Below are 24,034 nucleotides of genomic sequence, written 5' to 3'. Positions count from 1 at the left end.
AATTTCTATATGTCATGTTTGATAGATTGCACATGTCCACAAATTAAAAATGCACTGTTCTGCCACCAACCTGACTAGCCCAATCTCTAGGAGATTTGAGTGGGGCAATATACGCCACTATTGTCGGACACAGAATGCTAATTAATTGTTTGTAATAATACGTGATGTAATGCTAAGAGAATAGTATCATGTATTTTTCAAAAGTTTTCAAGTTGTCATCTCATTATGGACAGCAAAATATATTAAGTATAGTTGCTACATCTTATTATGGAGATAACTTGTGTCATTATCAACTATTTTTTTAAACCAGGAAAAGTATAGGTATGAAAAACTTTACACATATTCAATGAAATTAACTAGACTTAACCTAAGATCTTTTCCTTCAGAATAATAGTACAGTTCTATCTTACAATAAGTTATAAACTATTAAGTACCTACAAACTGTACAGTTTTTCCAATAAAATTGAAAATGAAAAGCACATTCAAATAAGGAATAAATAAGTTATCTCATTAAAAATAAGTTTTTCAAGAAAACATGCTGAAAAATGGAATGTAAAAGAAAAATAATTATAAATTTAAAAAAATTGTCTAAATATAAATTTGAAATAATTACTCACTAGGTGTCAAAATAGAGAGAGGAAATATTATGACCCTATAAAATTTTAAAAAAGAAATAACTTTTAAAAATAAAAACTCTAAAAACTGAGAATTTCATTGACTGAGATCAAATATACTTATCTACAGGACATACAAAATCAACAAATTTAATAGTCCTGTGCGAAATGGGGTGATGATAAATATTTACATAAAATTAACAGTATGTATTATGTGTAGTTATTTGATCATATATTCAATGTAAGGCTGCCATTGAATTTAAATCATTCTCAACCTTTTCAATGCTGATCAAACATCTGTGTACAGTGGATCATATAAGCAACAGCTGAGCAGATAGGGTTAAGTTAAGTTCAGTAGTTATCCATAAGCATAATCATTGTCTGTATCTATTCATTAGGCTCTAGTACACATCCACTTCGGAGCAGCGGTACCATGCGCTACTCCTTGCCGCCATGCAGAAAAGTAATGTCCGAAAGTAAAGTAATTGTTTACTATTGTGGTGGCCAGGAGCTGTGCGTGGTACCGGCGTTGTGTGGGTGAGTGATGAAAAGTAATTTATTGTAAGTATTGTGATGTAATGTATTGTAGTATAAGTTCAAGGATGCTTGCAATAATCAGTAGTCATTTCTATAAAATAAAATATATCGACCGGTACATAGACCGGTCGGTGGCTGAGTTGATATCGCGTTGGGTCCCACCCAGGCGTAGTGTGTTCAATTCCTCTGCTGGCTAAGTCCTCCATCACAATATAAGCAACATTTTCCACTTATTGTGGTGGTAGTAGGATATTTCAAATATTGTCAGGTTATTCGTAACCCGGGAATGTTTGCATTTCTTTAAAAAAAAAAAAGAAGTAAGTTCACTTAAAATTTTACAGAAAACCGAATGTGACAAAAATCTGTGGTAAATTCTTAGCACCTAACAAGATGTCACACTTCATGGTCATAAATAATATTAAATTATCAATTTTTACAAATTATTAATAATAAGAGATGCTCTCAAAATGCTGAGAATGGAGTCCCAAAAACAATACAGTGTAAATACTTTATGATGGCACTGATGGTAAATAAGATTCTTGAATCTAGAAAAAACAGTATCAGTAACATGCATATTCAAACATATGTATAAAATTTTGAAAATAATTCTACATAATGTGTTCTTTATCTTTGTACATATTATTTGAGTTGAAAAATCAGATTGTCATATTGCCCAGAGGGCATACTATATTACACGGTTGTGTCCATAACTAGTTTAAACTCAAAAAAAGAGTATTAAGATATACTATGTACAGTTAATCCACAAAATGACTTTGTTGTTCAACATGGGCAAAAGTATTATTTCCTGTCCAAAAGTTATCAAATATAGAGCGTCACCAATAGAGATGGTGTATGGATTATTTATTATGCATGTTACATAATGATGTTGTGTCCTATGTATGTAATATTTTTATAAAATGTAATAACAAAAAAATAATGGCAACAATAAGAAAATTTTACACTATAAAATGCCTCTGAAATATTATCATGACACAATAACGCTAAAGCGTGTAAAATAATATGTTAATGTACATTTATCATATAACCCAAAGTGATGTATGTACGTTTACAATTTATAGAATCTTGTCACTAATAAACAAATAAGATCACAATATAATTACATACTCATTAGGCAGACCCGGAAGATATCTGAGCAATACACTGGCCAGCACAATATAAGTTTTAGTCTCTATCGATGCTGAAAATGATAAATAAAATGTTAAAGCGCCATACAGCTATATGGCCCTTTCGCCATTTATCCTTTCAGCGTAGATAGTAGTGCAATATTTTCAAAACAAAACAAAAACCCATAATGATAATATTCGTTTGAAATAATGTACGGACAGCTCAAAATGAATGTCTGTAATCAATTTCCGCAGATTTTGGAATGTCGAGAAAAAGGTTAAATGTATTTTCAAAAATCTAAAGAACCTATAGTCAAGAGGTCTCAAGTAAAAACAAGAGTTATTAAATATACTTTGCACAGTTAGAACTTAGATTAAAACTAAACATATAAATATAGGATAGGGCCTCAAACTCAGTTTACGACGCAAAAGAATTACAAAATTATCTGTCCAAAATCTATTTACTGCTTTGGATACATTTCAACGGTAGAATCCGATGTTATATTCTTATCGATGACCGTTGGTTCATCCTTCAAAAAAGTTCCTGACCTTTCCATAATGGGAATATTCTTCTGATTGGCTTCAAAAATCTCTTCTAATGTTTGGTCCATGTTTTTAATTTCAGTTTCATTTGGCTTTGAGGTATTTTTCGTCTGAGAGTTAGTTGCACTCTTGCTTTCATGGATATTTGGCTGAGAAACAGTTTTCGCTTTGGTGCTTTGTGTTGGATTATAGAAGGAGTGTCTGGGCTTGGCCATATCTTTCGGTTGTTCCTCCGATTTGGATTTTACACCCAACTTCGTTGTGGCTTTTGCACAAACTTTGGGATGAGCCTTGGATACAATTTTTTTGTCCGCAAAAGACTTATTATTCTGAATCTTTTTGGAATCCAAAAGAGGGGATTTGGTGAGTTGGGAATTATTCTGAACCGTTCCAATTATGTTAGTTTTCTTTAGTGGCACCTTATTCTTACTGTCAACAACAGGCATTTTAGACAATCTAGAAATGTGTTTTACAGGAGGTGTATTCTTCACTACTTGCCTCGCATTGGTTTCCCTATCTTTGGTTGTGCGGTTAGTATTTATACTTTCTGCACTCTTGTGAACTGCAGCAGGTATCAAGGATGTTTTACTTGATGAAAGTAATTTTGGTACTTTTGTTTCAGAATGGTTTCTCACAATTTTTTCACTGTGAATAGGTTTGTCAGTTTTTGATGGAGAAGTTTCCGAATCATTGCAAGGCTCTGACTGTTTGGAGGGTTTGGAATCATTACTCTTGTCAAGTTTATTAACAAACGGAGGGGCCCGACGCATTGCCGGGCTGATGTTGCGAGATGATTCTCCCGACGAAATGGGAGCTTGGGTCGTCGCTAAATCACTAGTGCTTTTATAGACAGGTTTAGGTTCCAGATACCTGGATTTAGTATTCTCAAACTTGGTATTGCGGCATCGAGGAATGAGGCTTCGGTGAGTCTTGGATTCTCGGGACTGACCTATTCCCGGAAGACTCTTTCTAGAAGCACTGAGTGGAGCATTATCAGCCTTCCTGCTCTGGCTTCCTAGCGTAACAGAGACTTTGGAGCTACTTGAAGCACTTCGAGTACTGCTCGTTCCAGTTGTTGAATGGCTCTGAATAGATCTTCTCATCTGATGTAAATCTAGTAACTTTGAAGCATTGAGGTTGTGCTTATCCTAGAAAATGAAGAAAACAATTAAATAAATAATATTTTACAAATGAAACAGAAACTGACACTTTGAAATGTAAATAACTAAATAAGAGGCAGTAATTACTGTGATGGCAATTTTGCAGTGTTAGGATATTACCTCAGTTCTCGGTGCTCTCACAAGACAAGACAATTCTTGTAGACGAGTGCGCGTACGTGCATCTAAAGCATTCCAAGCCGGAGTCCTCACCAGGCTGCGCCACGCCCCCGCGCGTACCAGCACACCCTCACATCGAACCACAAGCCTATAATAAAATATTAAAAATATAAAATTCAAGGCACTATTAGTTTTCCTATGTGGTTATCAGTCGTCTCTTTTATGAGGCTTTGCAATTTCAACATATGAATTGTAAAAACTATATACACATAAACATATAAATATATGTTTATGTGTATATAGAGCCTATATATATAGGCTACATGGTTATGGTTATGGTTATGGTTATCAGTCGTCTCTTTTATGAGGCTTTGCAATTTCAACATATGAATTGTAAAAACTATATACACATAAACATATAAATATATGTTTATGTGTATATAGAGCCTATATATATAGGCTACATACTAAATATATATACTACCTACCTATATACCTCTCACCCGAGCGTCGCGTGTTCGATTCCTCGGCTGGCTAAGTCCTCCATCACAACACAAGCAACATTTTCGGCTTTCTGTGGTGGTAGTAGGAGATTTTCAAACATTGTTGGGTTATTCGTAACCTGGGAATGTTTGTCTTTCTTTTTAAAAAAAAAAAAATATATATATATTTACCTCCTCAGTAGATCGACAAAGGCGTGTGAAGCCCTTCCACCTTCTTCTGTCATGATGGATTGGGCGACGGCAAGTGCCTCGCATGCCTGGCGCGGAGCCGCCCGCTCGGCGGCGGCTGCCAGCGCATCCTCGAGGCGCGGCAGGGTCCAGGCCCCGGGTCCGGCCAATGCTCGGAAGTTGCGAGAATTGAGCACAGCCGGGAGGCGCGCACCGGCTAGACGCACGCAGGCACCCAGCAGCCGGCGCGCCGCTCCCGACACCGCTGCGCTCCAGCGGCAACGGGGCAGCAGAGCCAGCAGCTTGTCGCAGCAGGTCACTGTCTCCAAGACGTTATCTGCCGTCTGAAAGACATTGGATTACATGGAGGTACTGATTTGTTTCCTGAAATCTGTATACATAATATTATTATGATAATGATTTCAGAATTTCTGATATTCCCAGAAGTTTAGAAGGCCTGGCCATTAATTTCCGCATGACAAATGTCCGCTCCCGCGTGAGTTAGGCCTGCACCCGTAGCTTCGGCTATATGGCACACCCTGGCTATCTTGTGAATGGACTGTAAAATGTTCATTAAACATTGCATGAGCCTCATACATCAGTTCAATAGTTTTACTACCAATATCAGTTGCCAAACTGCTAGCTGCCGCCTCCTTTTGGCTAGCATCAGCTTCCATTGTCCTTAACTGTATGCCGCATTACATGACGCTGTGGTTTCCTGTGGACCTGCTCTGCCTTACCACTCATATTATTCTCAGTATTGGCAGGAAGAGACAATTCTCCATTCTCAGTCTTCGTTAACAGGTGTGCTCATGTCGATTTAATTATTACAAAGATATTGATTTTGATTTAATAAGAGCCACCCTCCACATTATTTGTAAAAACACTTACTGAGCGATCATTTCGGATTGTTTGGATTGTACGATTTGTTAACCGGTCAGCAACGTAAGCAGATATACACGATAAAATAACGATAGCAGTCAAGTACAATAAGCGTGTTTACACGTCAAAGCGTGTGTTTCCACAAAAATCGTCATAACTCCGTTATTCTTCTAGTGACATCCCTAAAACAAAAAGTAGAATATTCGTATTGAATGAAGCTTCACATCTCTATTCAAAGTTATCCATAGAAACCCGTAAAAAGACCTACTCAGTGGAAGCAAATTTTACCCGCCAAATCGTAAAACGACGCCAAGAAAGCCGTTTGACGTGCCGACCCGCCTCGCAAGTTTAATTATTTTTTTAAAAATATATTTTGTATGAAATGGTCAAAAAGTGAAGTGACAGAATTGTTTATTGTACATTTGTACGATGAAATAAGTGTTTTTTTTTACATTATCCGTGATTTTAGTATCGTTTTTACATAAAACATTACAGGTGAGTCATTTTTACAATTTTTTCATGTTTCCATTCTAAATTTAAATATTTACAAATGTTAATATTTATTTATGATACAACAATTTGAAAGCCTATTTTGTAACCTTTCTAAAACAGTTTTTACTATTCGGCTCCGTTCAGTAATGTTTCATTTATAGAGCTTTGATTGTGAGGCGGTAATAACACAACGTTTTCGTGAAATTGACATTTCGATAAAGACATTTTAGCTTCAAGTTCGCGAAAAGTCGGAGGGGTTATTGGTATTTAATCAATAGGTGTATTTGTAATTCTAAGTGTAATCCTATTTCATTTGCCAATCAATACTCGGATTTGTAGTAATATATCAATAAGTAAGAATTTGGGTCCTGTTCGATAGACAGAGAATCATGCAATATTAAGACAAAGATCGGGCTTAACCTATATAAGATACTGCCACCAGAAGAGGAAGGCTGTTGTTTCTAGTAATATAATATGTATGTACTACACTTTGCCTTATTCATATCCCTTTTTATTTGCGCCTCTATCCTATGTGGTGACATAGTCCCAAAGTTATTATACGATCTGGGATCATATAACAAACTGTACAAATATCCCGTTTTATTACGGTTAGGATAATAATTTGCATATATGTCCTCTATAATGCCTCTTAATACTTGAAAAAAATTACCAATGGTACCATACAGTAATTTGTATATATGGTTTTATTTGCTTGACCCTTCAGTATATTCATCACATTTGTTCAGTTTGCAATGTTTTCTGTGTATTTCAAATGCGCTACATATATATATTTTTTTAAATTTTTATTGAAAACAAATACTGTTAAAGAAACTATATAAAATTATCTTTCCGGTGTATGCATTTAAAATAAACATGACTATTTTTAAATAATTAAATTTTATATTATTGTAGAAAACAATCACTTTGTGGTTTGACATATTTAATAAAATACTTTTTGTTTTAAAACCACAAGTTTTTAATAATTTTTATAACCGACCGTTTTCGCTTTACTCAAGCACCTTCAGGGTACAAATTATTACTGTACTTATCTTACTTATCAGGGTACTTAAATTATTACTAATTTTACTTAATTTTTTAATCCACTCGTAGAAAAAATGAGAGAACTTGATTTTTCGAAAACACTTATGTTTTGTTTGGGGAATTAGTAAGAAAATTGTACCTTCACTATATCTCATTCATATAATAAAAAATTAGAAATAATTTTTAAAGTTAAACCGATTGTTACGATAGCGGCGCGAAATATGAATTATTCATTTTGGCTATTCTTAAAATTTTATTAATGTTTTATGTATTTGATAATATTTACAAATATTTTTTAATATTTGAGGCAAACTGGAAAGAATTATTATTTCTCTTTCTAATATAAAAAAAATATGTATTTTCGCAAGATAGAAAAAAAGATAAAAATACTTTCATAAAATATGGACGCCCGATCATACATCACCCTCAAACGCTGGAGGGGATAAAGTTGGAGCCCTATAATTATGACTCTATATGGGTCAACTACACACACCTATCTTGTACGAAACATCACCTTGTAATTTACTCAACTAACAGTACCAACGATTTTGTATGCCAAATTATTGAGTACCAAACAAATTACAATTGTTCCCAACCTTCTGGAGCCAATGAGACTATGGCATCCATAATTAGGGTATGTTGTAAGGCTGGAAGATAGTGGGAGGAAGGTGGGGAGGTATCTGGCTTATCACCAAATAGAGCTTAAGCCATATCAAGCAATGTTTCGATTCGGAATGGTGGTTTTTCATCAGAGCGATACTGAAAGTATCTACCGCTCTGGAACGTGCCGCAAATACACTATAAATTATTTATAATTGAGAAATTGTGAAACACATATCAACCTAATGATCAAAAACCCCACCGGATTGACAGGGGGGGGGGGTGTATCGCTATGTCTTAAATACCAACGACGTCGGCGCCTCGACGTTTCAAATTTTAAATACCCATCGCTCCATAGATAATGAAACAATCGTTTCGTCGTGATTGTTAGCAATCGGCGTCATAGGGATTTTTCAAAATGGCGAGTGGTTCTGGACCCAATAACCTCGCTTGAAGAAACGCATGGTATGAGGACTGTCAAACCAAATAAAAAAAATTGTTATACATATAATATTATATATATTTTTTTATTTTCACATTTACTGATATTATAATAATTTTAACTCAAAATATATTTTTTACATAACTTGATCCAAAATACAAATATTTAAAATTATTATGGTTAAACATATGATTTAAAAGTTATTTTAGATTTAGTACACCGCTGCAGATTTAAAAAATTTGGAGGTGAGGGCCAATTTTTTAGCTTAACTATTCTGATATCAATGGTTTAATCTAATAAAATTCACTTGCGTAAGCCAGGATTTAAGCCTGCGTCCTCCAGATTCGTAGCCAAGAATTGTAACCACTTGGATTATAACCGAGGCCGTTAAAGTATGTTGGATCTTCTGATTTCACTGAAGCAAAAGTTGTATTTTTGCAGTGCCTCTAATCAAACTCAATCTTGCAAGCTTTATATTTATGAGATTGGGAGTAATTTATCACTCACATTCCAACATAATAAAAGGGTTGCGTTTCCGTCTGCACAAACACAAAAGAAATAAATTGTTTGTGCAGACTAGATTAAAGATTGTTTGATGGCTGTATGCCAGACCGCATAAAAATAATATTATTTGCAAGATTCAAGTGTATATAGGATACAACAAACAACTATGTACGTAAATATTCATATTGCACCCTGAGAGCGTTACAAACAAATACAGTGAAACCTCTATCTATCGTTCCTCGAATAATCGTTTTCCCGGATGTATCATTTATTTCTTCTAGTCCGAATTCATTTCATACAAAAATAGATCGCATTGATCGTTTCTATGTCCACCATTTTCCCGCATTCATCGTAGGAATTACGTCGCGTATTTGATATTTTTTGTCTATGTTTAAACGGCGCCAGACGGCACTCGTTACGATGCGCGAAACTTTTGAGAGAGAAAGAGAAAGAATAACAGTTTGTCGCCGCCATCAGTCGCTAGTTGTCGTCAGTTGTCGCTAGATACCCGAACTTAGTGGAGTGTTTGCAGTTATCCTTTTTGAGATTTTAAACTATTTTCGAAATGAGCCGTTTGATGAAAAAAGTACGTACTCTTCAAGAAATATTGAAAATTATCGAAGAGGTGGAAAAAAACCCCGCTGAAAAACGCATCGATATAGCCAAGCGTTTAGGAATCGCGGCATCCACGATAAATTCTATTTTCTTGAAAAAAAACGAAATTCAGGAGCAAATTCAAAAGTGCGGAAAATCTTCGAAAACTAGAAAAACCAGTAAAGAATCAAAGTTTAGCGAACTGGAGAAAATTCTTATCTCTTGGTACCAAATTTGACAAATTTTAACAATTTTGTTACTTTCGACGACAATATCCCAACTTGTGGGATAAAAACTATCGAAAGCTTGTGTGACGCAAGATTGACGGAGACAACAAAAGAGGTCGATATTGATGAAGAGAAGCCGCTGCCTGTACCTTCATTTTTAGAAGCATGCACCCTCTTTGAAAGATTGAAAACTTTCTACTTCGCACACTCAATAACTGATGCCGAAAAGAATATCATTTGCAAAGCTGAAAATATACTGTTGACTTGCGGAAATAAAACAGTAAAAAAACAAATATCCATGAAAGATTATGTATGTATTTACAATGCAATAAACTTGGTTCTGTTTAGCTTTGTATTTTTTTTAAATAAATACATTTATTTACATCTAAAACTTATTTTCTTCTTATAATTTTAATCTACCAACGGTTATGCAGATTGGGAGGACGGTATCTTTACTGGATCGTATCTCCTTGTGTTTTGTCCTCTTAATCCCGCATTCATTGTTTTCCCGCATTCATCGTTTATTTCGATAGGTCCCTTTAAAACCAATAGATAGAGGTTTCACTGTATATACCAAAGAATGATAAGCTTAGTTCTACATGTTGCAGTACTGGATCTAATGTGAAGATACTGTGTATGTATTATGTACCATATACCCGTTCCCCCATATGATATAATGAAACACATTTCAGTAATAACAAAAACTGTTTATGAAACTATAATCACTCTCAAAGCATAATATTTTATGAAGAGAGAAAATGAGTAACATTAACTGGGGAGGAATCTTTTGAAATACTTGCCTACTGACATAACATAAAAAAAACTTCAACTCACCATATACACCACATGTTGCTGGTAGCATTTGTCAATCAGCTCTCTGGGCAGTGCAGCAAATTCCTTTGTCGGCCAAATTCGCACAAAATATTTAGTTATCCAATCCAAACTCTTCCTGTAGATTTCATCCAACCCATACGCTGATGACAGTGGGAGGCATTCCAACACACCAACCGAGCAAACTGGACACGGCTAGAAGAGACAAAAATAATGTTTGTTAAGTATTACACCACAAGACATTGTAAATTAGACAAGGAAAACAAAATAATTTATCACATCCCAGAGCCACAAAGCTTTCGTAAAGGTAAATTGAGTTGACTTCATTAATCCAGATTTGCACTCTTTCGCAATCAGTTAAATCAAAATTTTTTTTTTTTTTTAGATATTTTATTAAAGTATTTCAAATGTAATAATATTGTTATTCTTAAGCTCCGCAAGTTTAGTATTTTATTATTGTTAAAGCTTTTTCTGGCCACTTCGAGGCCACACCGAAATAGTTGTCAAAATAATAAAAACTGAAGTATTTGCAGAACTTAATAATATCAATATTATTACATTTTATTTACTTAAAATCTATATGGAAATCTAAATGTTTGTTTGTTCAAAATCATAACCACTCAGAACATTAGAACGTCAAAAGACGTAAATATGATAATAGCGGTCAAGACATTAGAACGTCTTTTCACGTAAACGCGCGAGATTTTACGAAAATTGATTTATTTCCATCACTAGTATACGGGTTGCCATGATTTAAAAAACAGAGTATCGATAATGAATAACGCTACGCGTCTGTATTCAAGAATATCTATGGAATGTAGAGGTGCATTATCTAAGCCGATTGAAACTGTCAAGATGTTCGTTAATAATTTATTGCGTTTCTAAATAATTTATTAAAAATATTTTAGTTTGGACGGTTAATATTTGGAGGTGACTAATAGTTTTTAAATATATTTCTTAAATATATAAAGTGTTATTCCTTTATGCTACTCAGAAAAAAGTACATTTTTCAAGGCTTTGAAATAATGGTAAGCGATTTTTACATATTTTTGAAGTTTTCATAAAATGTATATTTAGAAACGCAAATATTTACGTATAACAACACAATAGTGGATTTCATAATCTTTCCAAAACATTTTTTAGAATGAGGCTACGTTTCCCAAAACGTGAGTTATGAAGATTTTAGTAAAACTCGTAAATAACACAAAAATTATCACTTTCTGACAGTTCTCAAAGGGACACATAATAAATAAAATTCTATGTCTGAGAGGTTAAATCTCTGAAAGTTTTTCACTGAGTGCTTTGAAATTTGGACATAATATAATTATAACTATAATATATAGATGTCACCAGTGAAGGATAAAAACATGATTTTTTTAAAAACAGGGTAATCTGTTGGACAAACAACTTTTTGGAGAAAAACAGCACCATCTGTTGGACATAAAAGCAACACGGATTATTTTTCTGCACAGACAGACTGAGTCACAGCGACGCGTGGCGAGTACAGCTAGTTTATTAATAAAATTAAATGGAGTTCTACAAATTAAATAACATAACAATAAATATTTTTTATTGTAATATGTTTTATAAACTTGACATATTTTTCTTGGTTCCGTGATAACTCCTCAAAACAACAATTCAACACACCTTTTAAAGGTGATATTAAGTCATCCAAAGTGATGAAACAAAAACTATGTTAATTATTTTTATAAGCAATAATTATTAGCCTGAAACACTCATCCACATTGAAAAATCTCCTGATAAAATATACATGACGCCAACGGGACTTTATTGCCTATAAAAATAATTGTTACCCTTTGTGGTATGCATAAAAAATCTTGTCTTAAAACATGAGTTTACCAAAAAAATAATAATATGTTAATTAGTTATGTATGTAACCTATTTAACCTAGTTTTTGTTTCATCGCTTTTCATAACTTCATAACACTCTTTATAGGTATTTTGAAATGTCAGTTTGATGAGTTATCCGAGAGTGAGTTATACATACTATAAAGAAACACAAAATTAACCTAAGTCGGTTGAAATAATCTGCATTAATTAACATTCGAATATATTCTAAATTAATAGACAATGTTAGACAACTAATCACTATCACTGTAGGCGGGTCTCCTGTGAACAAAATGTTATGTTTTTTAAAAATTGAAACATTGGGGCGGGCGTGTAATATGTTCGGATGAAACACCAGGCGGGCTGACAATTAGAACCAGTATTTTCTATAATTAGCTGGAACCAACATGATTTTGTAAGAATTCAAAAACATTGCATTCGAACATACCTTGTGAAATAGGTGACAATATTTAACTTTCAGAGTGTACATGACAACTTCCTTCAGCCCTTCCAACGAAAGCATGTCTGATAATGCGGCTAACTCAAATATACTAATGGAATCAGGAATAGTGGAGGCTCCAGAATATATATGACACAGGGCAAAGTGTACCACGTTGAATGAAAACCTAAAAGAAATAGAATTAAAAGTAATTATTATTGCGCACTTCTCAAGATAAAATAATCATTTTATTTTTTATTTCTAAGCAAGCATTGGCAGTCTTGGGTGCCAGCTTAGCTCCTTAAAAATTAACAAGTTTGTAGGAAGAACACAACGGCATACATACCCATCCAAAGATATAACATTTCCAGAGCTCTGTACCCAGGAGCCACTCAGAATCCCAGCAAAGTAGAGGCATCTAAAATTAAATAAAGTGTTATGGGATCCTTGATAAAAAATATTATTAAATTGGACAGAAGTGATGAGAAGTGAATAAGATATTGTTGGCCACTTTTTTTTTTATACAAAAGTACACACATTTTTACAATAAAAAATTATATACGTATAAAATTTAAAATAAGGGCCAGTTAATATAAAAAAATACTAATAGAATATTAATAAAAATAAACTTATTAAAGCGCATATGCGAATTAATGCTAAATCACACAAAATTATGTGTTTTTGGTTTGAAAATTTGATCGCTTGGAAATATTATAGATTCTTTAATTAATACTGCAAGTAGAACGCATTTTCGCATTGGAAATAATTGAGTATATAGAATAAGTTACGTGCCTTTGGCCGCACGACTCTTTGCTTAGTGAAAAATATCCCTTCATAATAAGAAAATACCGTTAGGCTAGGGATAACTTAAGTCGGAGACAACCGAGGGTTACTTAAAGCAATATCTCTGCACCAGAATGAGATATGGAGTCTAATTAAAGACACGCCCGAGAAAGGCATTGGCAATAAAGAAGCGTTGCTGGGTCCACTAGTATTGAATTTTTTCAACTTTAGCGAGTTTGTTGCACAGCAAACATGTCACTTGATTGCAATTTGTATTGTATATTCTAATTTTAAAGTATTGTGAGGTTTGTTTTTAATGTTTATATAAAAAGTTTGACTGTAGTTTAAAACGAGTTTATTACATTTTAGCCATGTTGAAACAAGTGCATACATTCTGTTGCCTTCCATGAATTTCCATTTAGTAATATTGCCGTGTCTTTGGCGCAAGGCTAAACTGAGAAGTGTGATGAGCACTCACCGTGATGAGAGTATACATTTGTGGGCTTTGATTTTCCTCCCAGCAACATCCACAGTTACATCAGGAGCTATCTCCTCCAAGAACATCCTCAGAAGGTCTTCTCCCAAGCGAGATTTGCAATGCAGAAGGCTACTGGATTGCTGCTCATCCATACTCCCATCTACCAAAGAATTAATAATAGTGTGTTTAGATGACTATCATGTGAGGTTTATAAAGATACAAAATGTTCTGAAGTTTTATTTATATTCTCACCATTTGCAGAAAAACAGGAACTGCTCTGCAAGCTACTATGTTCGGTCACATCAGAGTACAGAAGTTCTGTATCCCTTAGATATAGTCCCGGTGTTGGGAGATAAGTCAATGACCTATTCTGAGCCCCGAGACTTCCTGGAGTACTTTTGCTTAACTCGTTTTTCAAGTGCGGGAATAAGCGGGTCAAACTGTATATATTTTCAGAGTGAAATGATGAAAATATTTCAGTAGAATGGGTCATCCGATTATCCTCAACCCAGGAAGCTTCAGGTATAGATCTTGTCATTCTAGAGTTAACGGGATTTTTGAAATGCTCTCTTGTTATGTCCAAGTTGAGAGCGGGCAATGGCTTGTCTAAATCTGAAAGACGTACGAAGTTTGAAGTTTTAGAAGTATCACTAGTATCAATCTCTTTTTCTGTATCTTTTGAGTTCATGCTTGTTGTGTCTGATGTTGGTAAATCTTCAATCAGACCTTCAATAGAGTCAGTCATTGGGTCTTGAGCTTCAACCTTGGCAACTACTGGTTCTGGGTGAAAAGTTAATTCTTCATTATCTGTGATCGTGGGAGATGTGTCTTCTGTTAAATTATTTTTATCTGAACATGTACTACTTTTATCAAATGTTTCATTTAACTTGGCATCACATTTGTGTTTCTTGGCGTTAACTCCTTCAACATTTGGATGAAATCCTTTATTATCAAGAGCAATGGCAATATTTTCAGAACAGCTACTTTCTGATTTGGAGAAAGTTGTCAGATCATCAACCAGAGAAACATCAGACAGAGAGTAGTTTGATTCCTTTTTAGTATTCATCTGGTTTATAAATTCAGGTGAGGTCTCCGTGAACTTACTCATACTCAAACTTTTGTGCTTATGAAGATTCTTTAGTTTATTCTGGGGCTCAGCTTCAGCTTTGCAGTCGGTAAAATTCCACGAATGCCGGTTCACATTGCTCCCCGGCTTATTGTTCTTAGAGAGTGGATCCATTTCTTTTCTCAACATGTTCAGCTGCGGATTAGATCGAAGAGGAATCTTATCAGCGATCATTTCTACAACTGTGTGTTGTTCCTCTTCGGAATCTTTATTTTCATTTGACAATACTACTGGTTTTTCATTTTCTTGGACACTTTTCAAAGAGATGTCCCTTTTTCCTTCAGTATTTAACACCAATCTTGATGGCATTTCCTTCAAGTTCTTGTTGTTACCCAAGTCCACGTACATGGAAAACAAGCTCTTCTTCTGTTTCAGCTTGTCACTTTCTAGACTTGTTAATTTGGCCTCTGCCTCTGTGGGCATGTTTGAGAAGTCAACATAGAAGCCAAGAGATGTTTTTTTTTCAGAATAGTAATTTTCATCACTCACTTTGTCGTATGAATCTTTTTCTATTACAGAATGGTTCAAAGACATATATCTCTCAGCCTCCGAGTGATCATTCTTCTTGCAGTCACTCATATCGACAATCCAAGAAGATTTGGGACTACCTCTATGTCCTTCACTCATAAGTAAAGCCAGACAATTGGGCAGGGAATGGGATGTCTGTTGAATATTGGTAACAAAATCTTCAATGGTTGCACCGCCTGAAACAATAGGCATTGAGTCATCACACTTTTGCATTCTATGCGGAGAATCAAAGTGTGAATTGCTTCTAGGAGAGTCCGGAAGAGTGCCATTACTCTCATTTCCTTGAAATGATCTTTTCCAATCTATTTGCATTATAGAATTACTAGGGGTTTTGGGGACAAGACAAGTTGACTCCATAGACATAGTATTAGATTGGCAATCACTAGTTGTTAGGGACTTTTCACCTCCATCTTGTTCAAACATTGTACAAGCTGAATTATCATGACTGAATTTTGAATCATTATGTTGGGTAGCATAACTTATTTCGCTCTCATGTGTAGAAACAGCTTTTTCCAATTCATCAAATTCTGCAAGTTCCAACGAATCTTCATTATTACTGGCTTCAGAACTATTTTCTCCATCTAGAATGGCTGGAGAAATGTGACTTAAATTATTGTTAATAATCGGTTCAGAACTCTGAAAATGGTTGGCACTTTCGGATGAAGAACTTTTTGTTGGTTTGGAATTCAAAAATAATTCTCCGTCATCTGCGAGCGCGGCTGCGTCAATGAAGCAGGCAGTTTTAATTTTTGCACTTAACATGTGATCATTATCTGATGTATTGCGTTTCACAACAAAAGCACTATAATCAGAGGAATATTTTTGTTCATGTTTAATAAATGCATAGCAGACTTCTTTGATTTCCACAACATTCTTGGGTGGGAAAATAGATTCCCAGGAACCTGTTTCGGACGATACTGACGAGGATTCTAGAATAACAATTTCTTCATTAAGGCGCTCTTTTTCTTCTTTGCTAGAGGTTTTGCAAAACTCCGTTTCGCATCTGTAGTGCAAGTTGGCGAGATCTTCGCTGTCTGTTTCAGCAGTGTTGCTGTTGGTGTATCTCTCAGAGCCCCATTCAGATCCATACGGTGAATCCGAGTTCACAGAGATTCCAAGATCAACCAAGTCTTGACAGGTTTGACTGGTATGGTTGGCATTATTTCTTTTATCAATAATGCGACCAATCAAGGATGAACTAGAAGTTTCTCCAATAAAAGTTTGTGAACTTGGACTCAATAAAGATGGTTCACCTTTTTCTTTAATCGAAATTAATTCCTTGACATTGTGTACATCTTGGTGACCCGCATCTGGATGACGACTATAATTTAAAGAATAGCTTTGAGAATCGTCATCTTTCAGAGGGTCGCTGGAGAAGAGAGATTCTGTAAAGTCAATTCCGGAAGTTTCAGATTCTGTATGTTCTCTGGGGCTACCATAACTCTCCACCAGCCCGCTAGAAACACTTGTTGTTTCTAATCCAGAATCTACAGTTGTGATTATATTCTCCATTTCTACTGGCATTGAGTGACTCCTGGACTTCACAAAGACTTTGTTGGTAATTATTGGTTCCAGGAGCGAGGGACAAAAGTTAGTGCCTGGTGTTAAATAGTCAGATGGTGAACTGTTATCATCATCTTCATCCACTAAGCTATCGGGGGTAAAACCTTCACTGACTTGAGAGTTTTCGTCATACTTAAAATCATTACGAACCTCTTTCTTGAGGTGCGAAGTGAAGTTTTCTTTCTTATTATCACCGTCTTGGTATGATATTATAGCTTGATCCGTTTTAATTCTACAAGGACTGTAGAACTGCGATGATGGATTGGCCCATTCATGCCCTTCTGTTTTTGGCCTATAAGGGTTACCTTTTTGGGTATTAACGCTCTGATTATTTAATCTCTTAAATCTACTAAAATCACAGCTTCCAGAATGTTTGAAAACTTTTGATGTATGACTAGATCTCAATGACAGAGTTGTTGGTTTTATCCTTGACGCTGGAGTAAGTTTTCCTGCAACGGTTTTCTGAGTTTTCAATATGGACTGAAATGCTGTTAATAGCTCATCTTGCTCTGTTAATTCCTGCTCCAAAAGGTTTGGCTCTTCCGGGCCATTTACACTTTCACCAACTGATGAGTCAACTCTCGGGTTAGTAAAAGTGGATGTGATAGTACTGTTAACGCAAGAAGGGCTGGTCTTGGGGGTAAGGAATAATTCAGAATCCGGAGTAAATGGTTCCAGAGTTTTGATAGAAAATTGGTTAGCATTTAACAAATCTTCTTCAGTTATATTTTCCTGCAAGTATTCCAAAATTTCATCTTCTTGTCTTTTAACATTACATTCGGAGTAAGTGTCACTGGAAACAAATAAAAAATGTTAAATACTACATCATTTTAATGTAATTAATTAGCTAATTCAAATTATCAATAATTGGTAAATTATTTATTATATATTGTTGCTGATAAATTAATTACTATACACACCTGATGAATGATTCGATTTCTATAAATGTTTCTTTGCTGACTCCTTTCTTCAAAATACCTTCCAATGTTTCATAAAATCTTGGTGATCTTGTTTTCAAAATACACCGATGTGTTGATATTTTCAATTTGCCAAGAATGAGCTCAATATCCGTGTAAAGAGATTCATCAAAAATCCTTGAATAAAAAGTACCGTTAAAATCATCTGTACAACTCTAAATGAAAACAAAATAAAACTAAAAATTCAAAATTAAAAAAACTACAACGCACCTAAATACATTTGGGATGAATTGATGAACATTGGAAGACCATTCAAATATTAACAGAAAATATACATCTGAAAAAAAGAAACAAAATCTAAGCAAAATATATAAAGCATGCTCATACTATTTGAAGGGTTATTTCAACAAGTCAATTAGTAAGTAAAAAATACGGTGAGGTATGGAATGGTGCTATTCTCATGAACTGTTGTGAAAAGCAAGACGGAGAGTGGTTCACCAACTTACAACTTCTTTTTACAATTTCTTTATTCTACTCGACCATGACTCTTTCCAAAACCCTACCAAAACAACAAAAAATATTATGCAAAGTTGCAAAGCACAATAAAGTTGGTTACTACAAAGAAAAATGACAATGCATAACGAATAAGTAAATTAATTTGAAAAACATTCATTGAAGTTTGGAGCAGGTAATGTTTTTCTATTGTGACATCAAATCCCAATACATAATAATTAACAATGTAAAAAAAAAATTAACTGAACTGAAGCAAACAGCAAAGGGGGAAGCCATCAATGTTTCAAACATGAGCATAATAAAAATTGAGTACATGTTGTGGTCTTTTACATAAAATATAGTTTGGAACAGTCTTTTGTGTTTTCCGTTTTTTTTTTCAGGATTCCGCTCTTGTGTTTCTGGAAATAATTGATTCCAGCAGACCTTCACAAAGGTTTAGCTACGGCTGGTATTATGTGCTAAGTGGAGAGAGCAGTGACCAATGAAAAGGAAATTACAGCAAGAAACTGGATGGTTAAAATTTTAAGAAATACACATGAAAGTAAAAAAATAATTAAAAGTGAGCTAACATATCGCTAATACGTTTTGTTTATAAAATTGTTGAGAAATAAAACAAAGTGAAAAGGAATAACTATGGGAATAGCTTTGATAAGATATTCATAAGCTAAAACAGTGCTAAAAGCAAAATGTTCAAAGAAACATTAAAGAAAATGGTCAAAGTGTTCATACTGAACATGGTTCCAGCAAAATTGAATGGAATATGAACTGCAATATTCCTAGCATGCCCATTCTCAAAACCGGATTTCTGAAGAATGAGTAGAATGTAGGATTTTTGAGGTTCATAACACTGAATGTTGAAGATAATATTTATGTTTAAGAGTTGCTTACAAATTGCACCCTTACGTTATCAATTTTCAAGAAAAGGTTTTACATCAATAAAAAATTACTAGATAATATATATTAAATACATTCTTTTTATGTATTGAAGTCTTTTTGATATTTAATAATCTTTTTTTCTTTTCCCAAGTGTCACCAAACTTTTTTTATGATTATCACTACAATTTTTTTTTAAGAATTTTCTGAATATTTTAACATAAAATGGCTACCTGGCAATGTCGTTCTGCAGTCCCAGCTGGATGTGCTTGTTGAGGCGCTGAGTAAGGGCCTTTAGCTCAGAATCAGTCGGTCCATCCGAGGCACCCGGCGGGCCTTGCATCAACCATCACCCACAGATCTGCTCAAACAAACCATCAACCAATTTGTATTGTCTCTTCTAAAGATCACAGTCACAACACAATAACCAAACATCGTATTTGCATTTTAAGCAATTTGAATCTTTTGAAGCATATTTAGATCCAGTAACATAAGATGGTGGATGGATTTTGATGCATATTTAGATCCAACAACATAAGATGATGGATGGATTTTGATCCATATTTAGATCCAACAACATAAGATGATGGATGGATTTTGATGCATATTAAGATCCAACAACAAAAGATGACGGATGGATTTTGATGCATATTTAGATCCAACAACATAATTTTTCATTAGCAATGTAAATAATACAAGATTCTATCATTCAGTAAGCACCCTGTTTCTAATCAACTGCTCTCTGCGATGAACTTTCAACCCTAGAGGGGTCGCAAACATAAGTAATCCACCATTGTATAAACTAGAATTTGTAGAAATGTATCAATGCGCTAAACCTACAATTCAAATGTATGTATATATTTAAAGTATATTAACCGCAGCTCACCCAGTATATATAATTTTATTTTATTTTTTAAATAAAGACAAACATTCCCAGCTTACATAATAACCTGGCAATATTTGAAAGTCTCCTACTACCGCAAAAGAAAGCGGAAAATGTTGCTTATATTGTGATGGAGGACTTAGCATCTTCATGTTGGCCTTGACAAAAATGTATTTTTATTTATTGAATATTCTTGATGGCTCCTACGGGTTACACAGAAAAATATTTCATCGCATCTAGGAATTGAACCCAGGGCCTCTTCCTTGCTGGGGAAGTGACCTGACCACTGAGTTAATTCGACCATATTGATTTACATCATTTTTAACTGAATCATACTTCGACTGAGAGCTACCAATATAATCTTCATTTTCTTAACGCATATTTTATGGCTGCTATCTTTATGCATGATTGCAAGATTTTGCTTGAACTAAATGCAATCTAGATAGTGTCTTGGATAAATATATCCATTTTTATTTTAATGTGCGACATCCATTGTCTTTTCTACAAGTCCATTACAATTTGAGTTTTCACTCATAAAAATATTATTTCAATTGACTACGCTGGACATTTCATAATATGCAATTACAATGGTTAAATTCAGAGCAGTTGTATGTGGGTATAATAATAATTTTTACCACCATGTTGCTCCTTAGGAAATGCCAAAGGCATGTGTGACATTTCATCGTAATAAAAACACAAAGAGTAATATTCAAGAGTAAATATTCACAGCAGAAGCTTGTTTGTCACATTATCAAACACCATGTTAAAATGTATTATCTAAAAAACAGTATAAATAAACAGCAATAACAGAGATTCAATAATTCAAAATAAAATTCAATACGCACAATATTGTCAGTTCTGGATATTTTATCTGTAGCGGAATGATAGATAAAATTTAAAATCGACAATATATAAATAAATATGTGATAGCAATCAAAATAAGAATTTACTGTTAATAAATATAGAAGGTAGAACATCTAGTGGGTGAAATGGTTTTATCAGTTATTATCAAAAACACTTAAACTACATGAAACCTACGCTTGAAATTGTGTTGGATGCAATTTTAACCTTCTAAGCAAGAAAGGCTTATCTTGAAAACATAATATAAATTATTATTTATGACAATTATATTGAAAGAATATTTAACGAAGTTATCTGTGTGTAAATACTGCATTCATCAATTAAGTATTATGAACAATCTTGACAAAAGTCACATTTGATGGGAACAAATAGGTTATTGACTAGTCCCCAATATCATGTAGCTGGAAGCACATTACCTCAAATTTAACAAAAGCTGATAAAGTCTTCTTTGCTTAGGAGGGCAGAACAGAACCAACTCGTTGTGTAATAACATAACACAGTTATCAACGGAAAGAAAAAACAAATAATAACCGATAATAATTAAACTAATAACGCGACTTAAAACGAAACTGACAAGACTGTCATAACTGACAAGATAATATATAATAAAGTTTCTATGTTAAATTAATAAAATTATGAATAGACGCTTGAACCACGTTTATGCTTGTGCATATTTATTTAAATGACTTGAATCAGAATTTATGTTTAAGCACGAAACTTCGTGCCTGAAATGATAATAGATTCTAATAAGTACGTGTTTGACAGGTGTGGTAAATAAATGTGTAAATTTTAAATTAAGGAAGTCGGCAAATCTGATTTTGCACCGCGAAAAAATAAATAAAATAATCGTTTTGTTATTTATTTAACCTGGGCAATTATGTTTCGCAAATCTGGGCAAGTATGACAGATGGCTACATCAATGAAATGTACAAAATGTTTATATATAAAAACTAGTTGTCAGGTGTGAAAAAACGTGATGTGAAAGCAGATTTCTAAAAACACATAACACAATTTCTCCTCTGACCGCAACGCATCGCTCGCAAAATAACTAGCCGGTTGTTTTGGCATTCTGTAAACATTGCTATTCAAAATTATCGACATTCGCCATTGAGTTTAGCGTTTGGCGAACAATCGCGGAGGGTTTGGCTCCTTCCGCTATGGGTGATAAGTATGCGAGAGGCGGTTCTTTGTACTTACGTGTTTGTTAGTACAATGCTGATTGTTTCCTTATATTCCTATATTACATCATTGAAGGAGACTACGAATTACGCACTTACAAAAAAAACATTGCGCTTTGAGAATTTAGAACATTTAATTAAAAGCTGAGACAAACTACCGTCGGCAACACCATGGACGAACTGAGAAAAAGACCGTGAATTGCGTGAACACAAATTTAATAGCGGAGACGCGAACCGAACCTCGAAGTAATATCAACTATGGTTACCGCAAGAGTAAGATGTGCTTGTTGTTTCGACTACGGAACTAATTTATCAGTATTAACTTAAAAAATTACTCCGGCAGATTCAGTTCGATTATAATACGATGTAAACTATTTTTATTTTCTTGTTTATCGATGCATAAGTAAAACGGAAACAATCAATAATAATAACAGTCTGTTTTATTTATATTTCACCCAGTGGCATGGGCATCGGACAGCTTAAAATTCATTTAATATAAAATTGTACTATTTTCCAGTACTTGTACAAAAAAGAGCAATAAAAACTGGGTTGTTTTTAATATCCCTGATATTTAACCTCTTTTTCGACTCTCTGCACGGAGAGAAATCGATTTTTGTCCTGACGATAAATTAACATGTTTTAATTTATCGTCAGGGCAATTAATAAAACATCAATTTAAAAATATTAGATGTGCTTTGATAATATATCACGACAGTGCAAAAAATTTTCGTTGTAATACAAAAATATTCGGATTTTCATGGACATGTTTTGTGAAGTCATGATAATATATTTGTAATTTACAAAAAGTTTATGGAAACCTGGTAATTCATTCGTTAGTCCTTAATTCCCCCTTTTTAACCGGGATTACCAATAATTTGAAAAGATTGTTAATAATTTAGCAATAGTCGTTTTTTCCCGTGGGATTAATAAATATTACCCTCCTGTTTTTTTCGTGATTTTTATCTAGTTTCTTTACCGTTTAAAATTATTTCGACTAACAATATGTAGGTCTTATTTCTATTATAGAGTGTGCTGGATTGCGGAAAGTTTTCCGAAGTGTTTTTTTTTTTTTTTTTTTAAATTTTTTTTTTATTAAGAAAGCAAGACAAAAAATACATATTACAGTAAATAATAAAATAAAAAATACAGAAAAAAATAGAAAAGTTCCAATAAACTACTTTTCAGTAGTTTGTCGATGACAACTTTTCACATAAAAAATATTTAAAAAAGATAAAAACTTATTTTACTTAATGACAACAGTGATAACAATAAAAATAACAATTTGTTTTAAAAATATAAAAACATATACACAACAGTGATAGTATCTACCTATTCAGCGAGCCAATTTTTCAACATAATATTTGTTTTTACATTTGTACATTTTTTTATTTCAGCAGGTAACATATTTAAGCAACTAGGTATCATGTAGTCCAGTGTTCTTTGTCCATATTTGTTTAAATGCTTAGGTACAATTAGTCCTTCATTTAACGTAAAACGAGTATTGTAAGTGTGGTCTAGTCTATTTATGTATATAGGGCTATTCATATGCTGAAATATAATTTTATACCACAGAATTGATCTTACTGACAAAATTTTAAGATTCTGATAAAGGTATGGAACATTATGCCTTTGTTCGTATAAACTTTTATGAGCTAATAATTTAACT

General features: G+C 33.8%; 1 protein-coding gene across 1 annotated transcript; it reads right to left on the bottom strand.

The window, feature by feature from the left end:
- Nucleotides 1–617: 617 nt before the first annotated feature.
- Nucleotides 618–22,530, bottom strand: LOC149409339 (uncharacterized). Its single transcript, XM_089649812.1, has 11 exons — nucleotides 22,388–22,530; nucleotides 19,680–19,807; nucleotides 18,064–18,237; nucleotides 14,179–17,936; nucleotides 13,927–14,086; nucleotides 13,012–13,083; nucleotides 12,675–12,852; nucleotides 10,383–10,574; nucleotides 4,770–5,110; nucleotides 4,099–4,243; nucleotides 618–3,966 (listed from the first exon to the last, which is right to left on the bottom strand). Exons 2-11 carry the CDS (start codon nucleotides 19,787–19,789, stop codon nucleotides 2,737–2,739), a joined length of 6,360 nt encoding a protein of 2,119 aa, XP_089505938.1. The 5' UTR covers nucleotides 19,790–19,807; nucleotides 22,388–22,530; the 3' UTR covers nucleotides 618–2,736.
- Nucleotides 22,531–24,034: the final 1,504 nt, after the last annotated feature.

The sequence above is a fragment of the Hesperophylax consimilis genome, chromosome 31 (genome assembly GCF_061612785.1).
Source record: "Hesperophylax consimilis isolate HC1 chromosome 31, BYU_Hcon_1.0, whole genome shotgun sequence".
NCBI lineage: Eukaryota > Metazoa > Arthropoda > Insecta > Trichoptera > Limnephilidae > Hesperophylax > Hesperophylax consimilis.
Note: the sequence above shows the minus strand (reverse complement) of the source record. Positions and strands in the feature narration are given on the sequence as shown.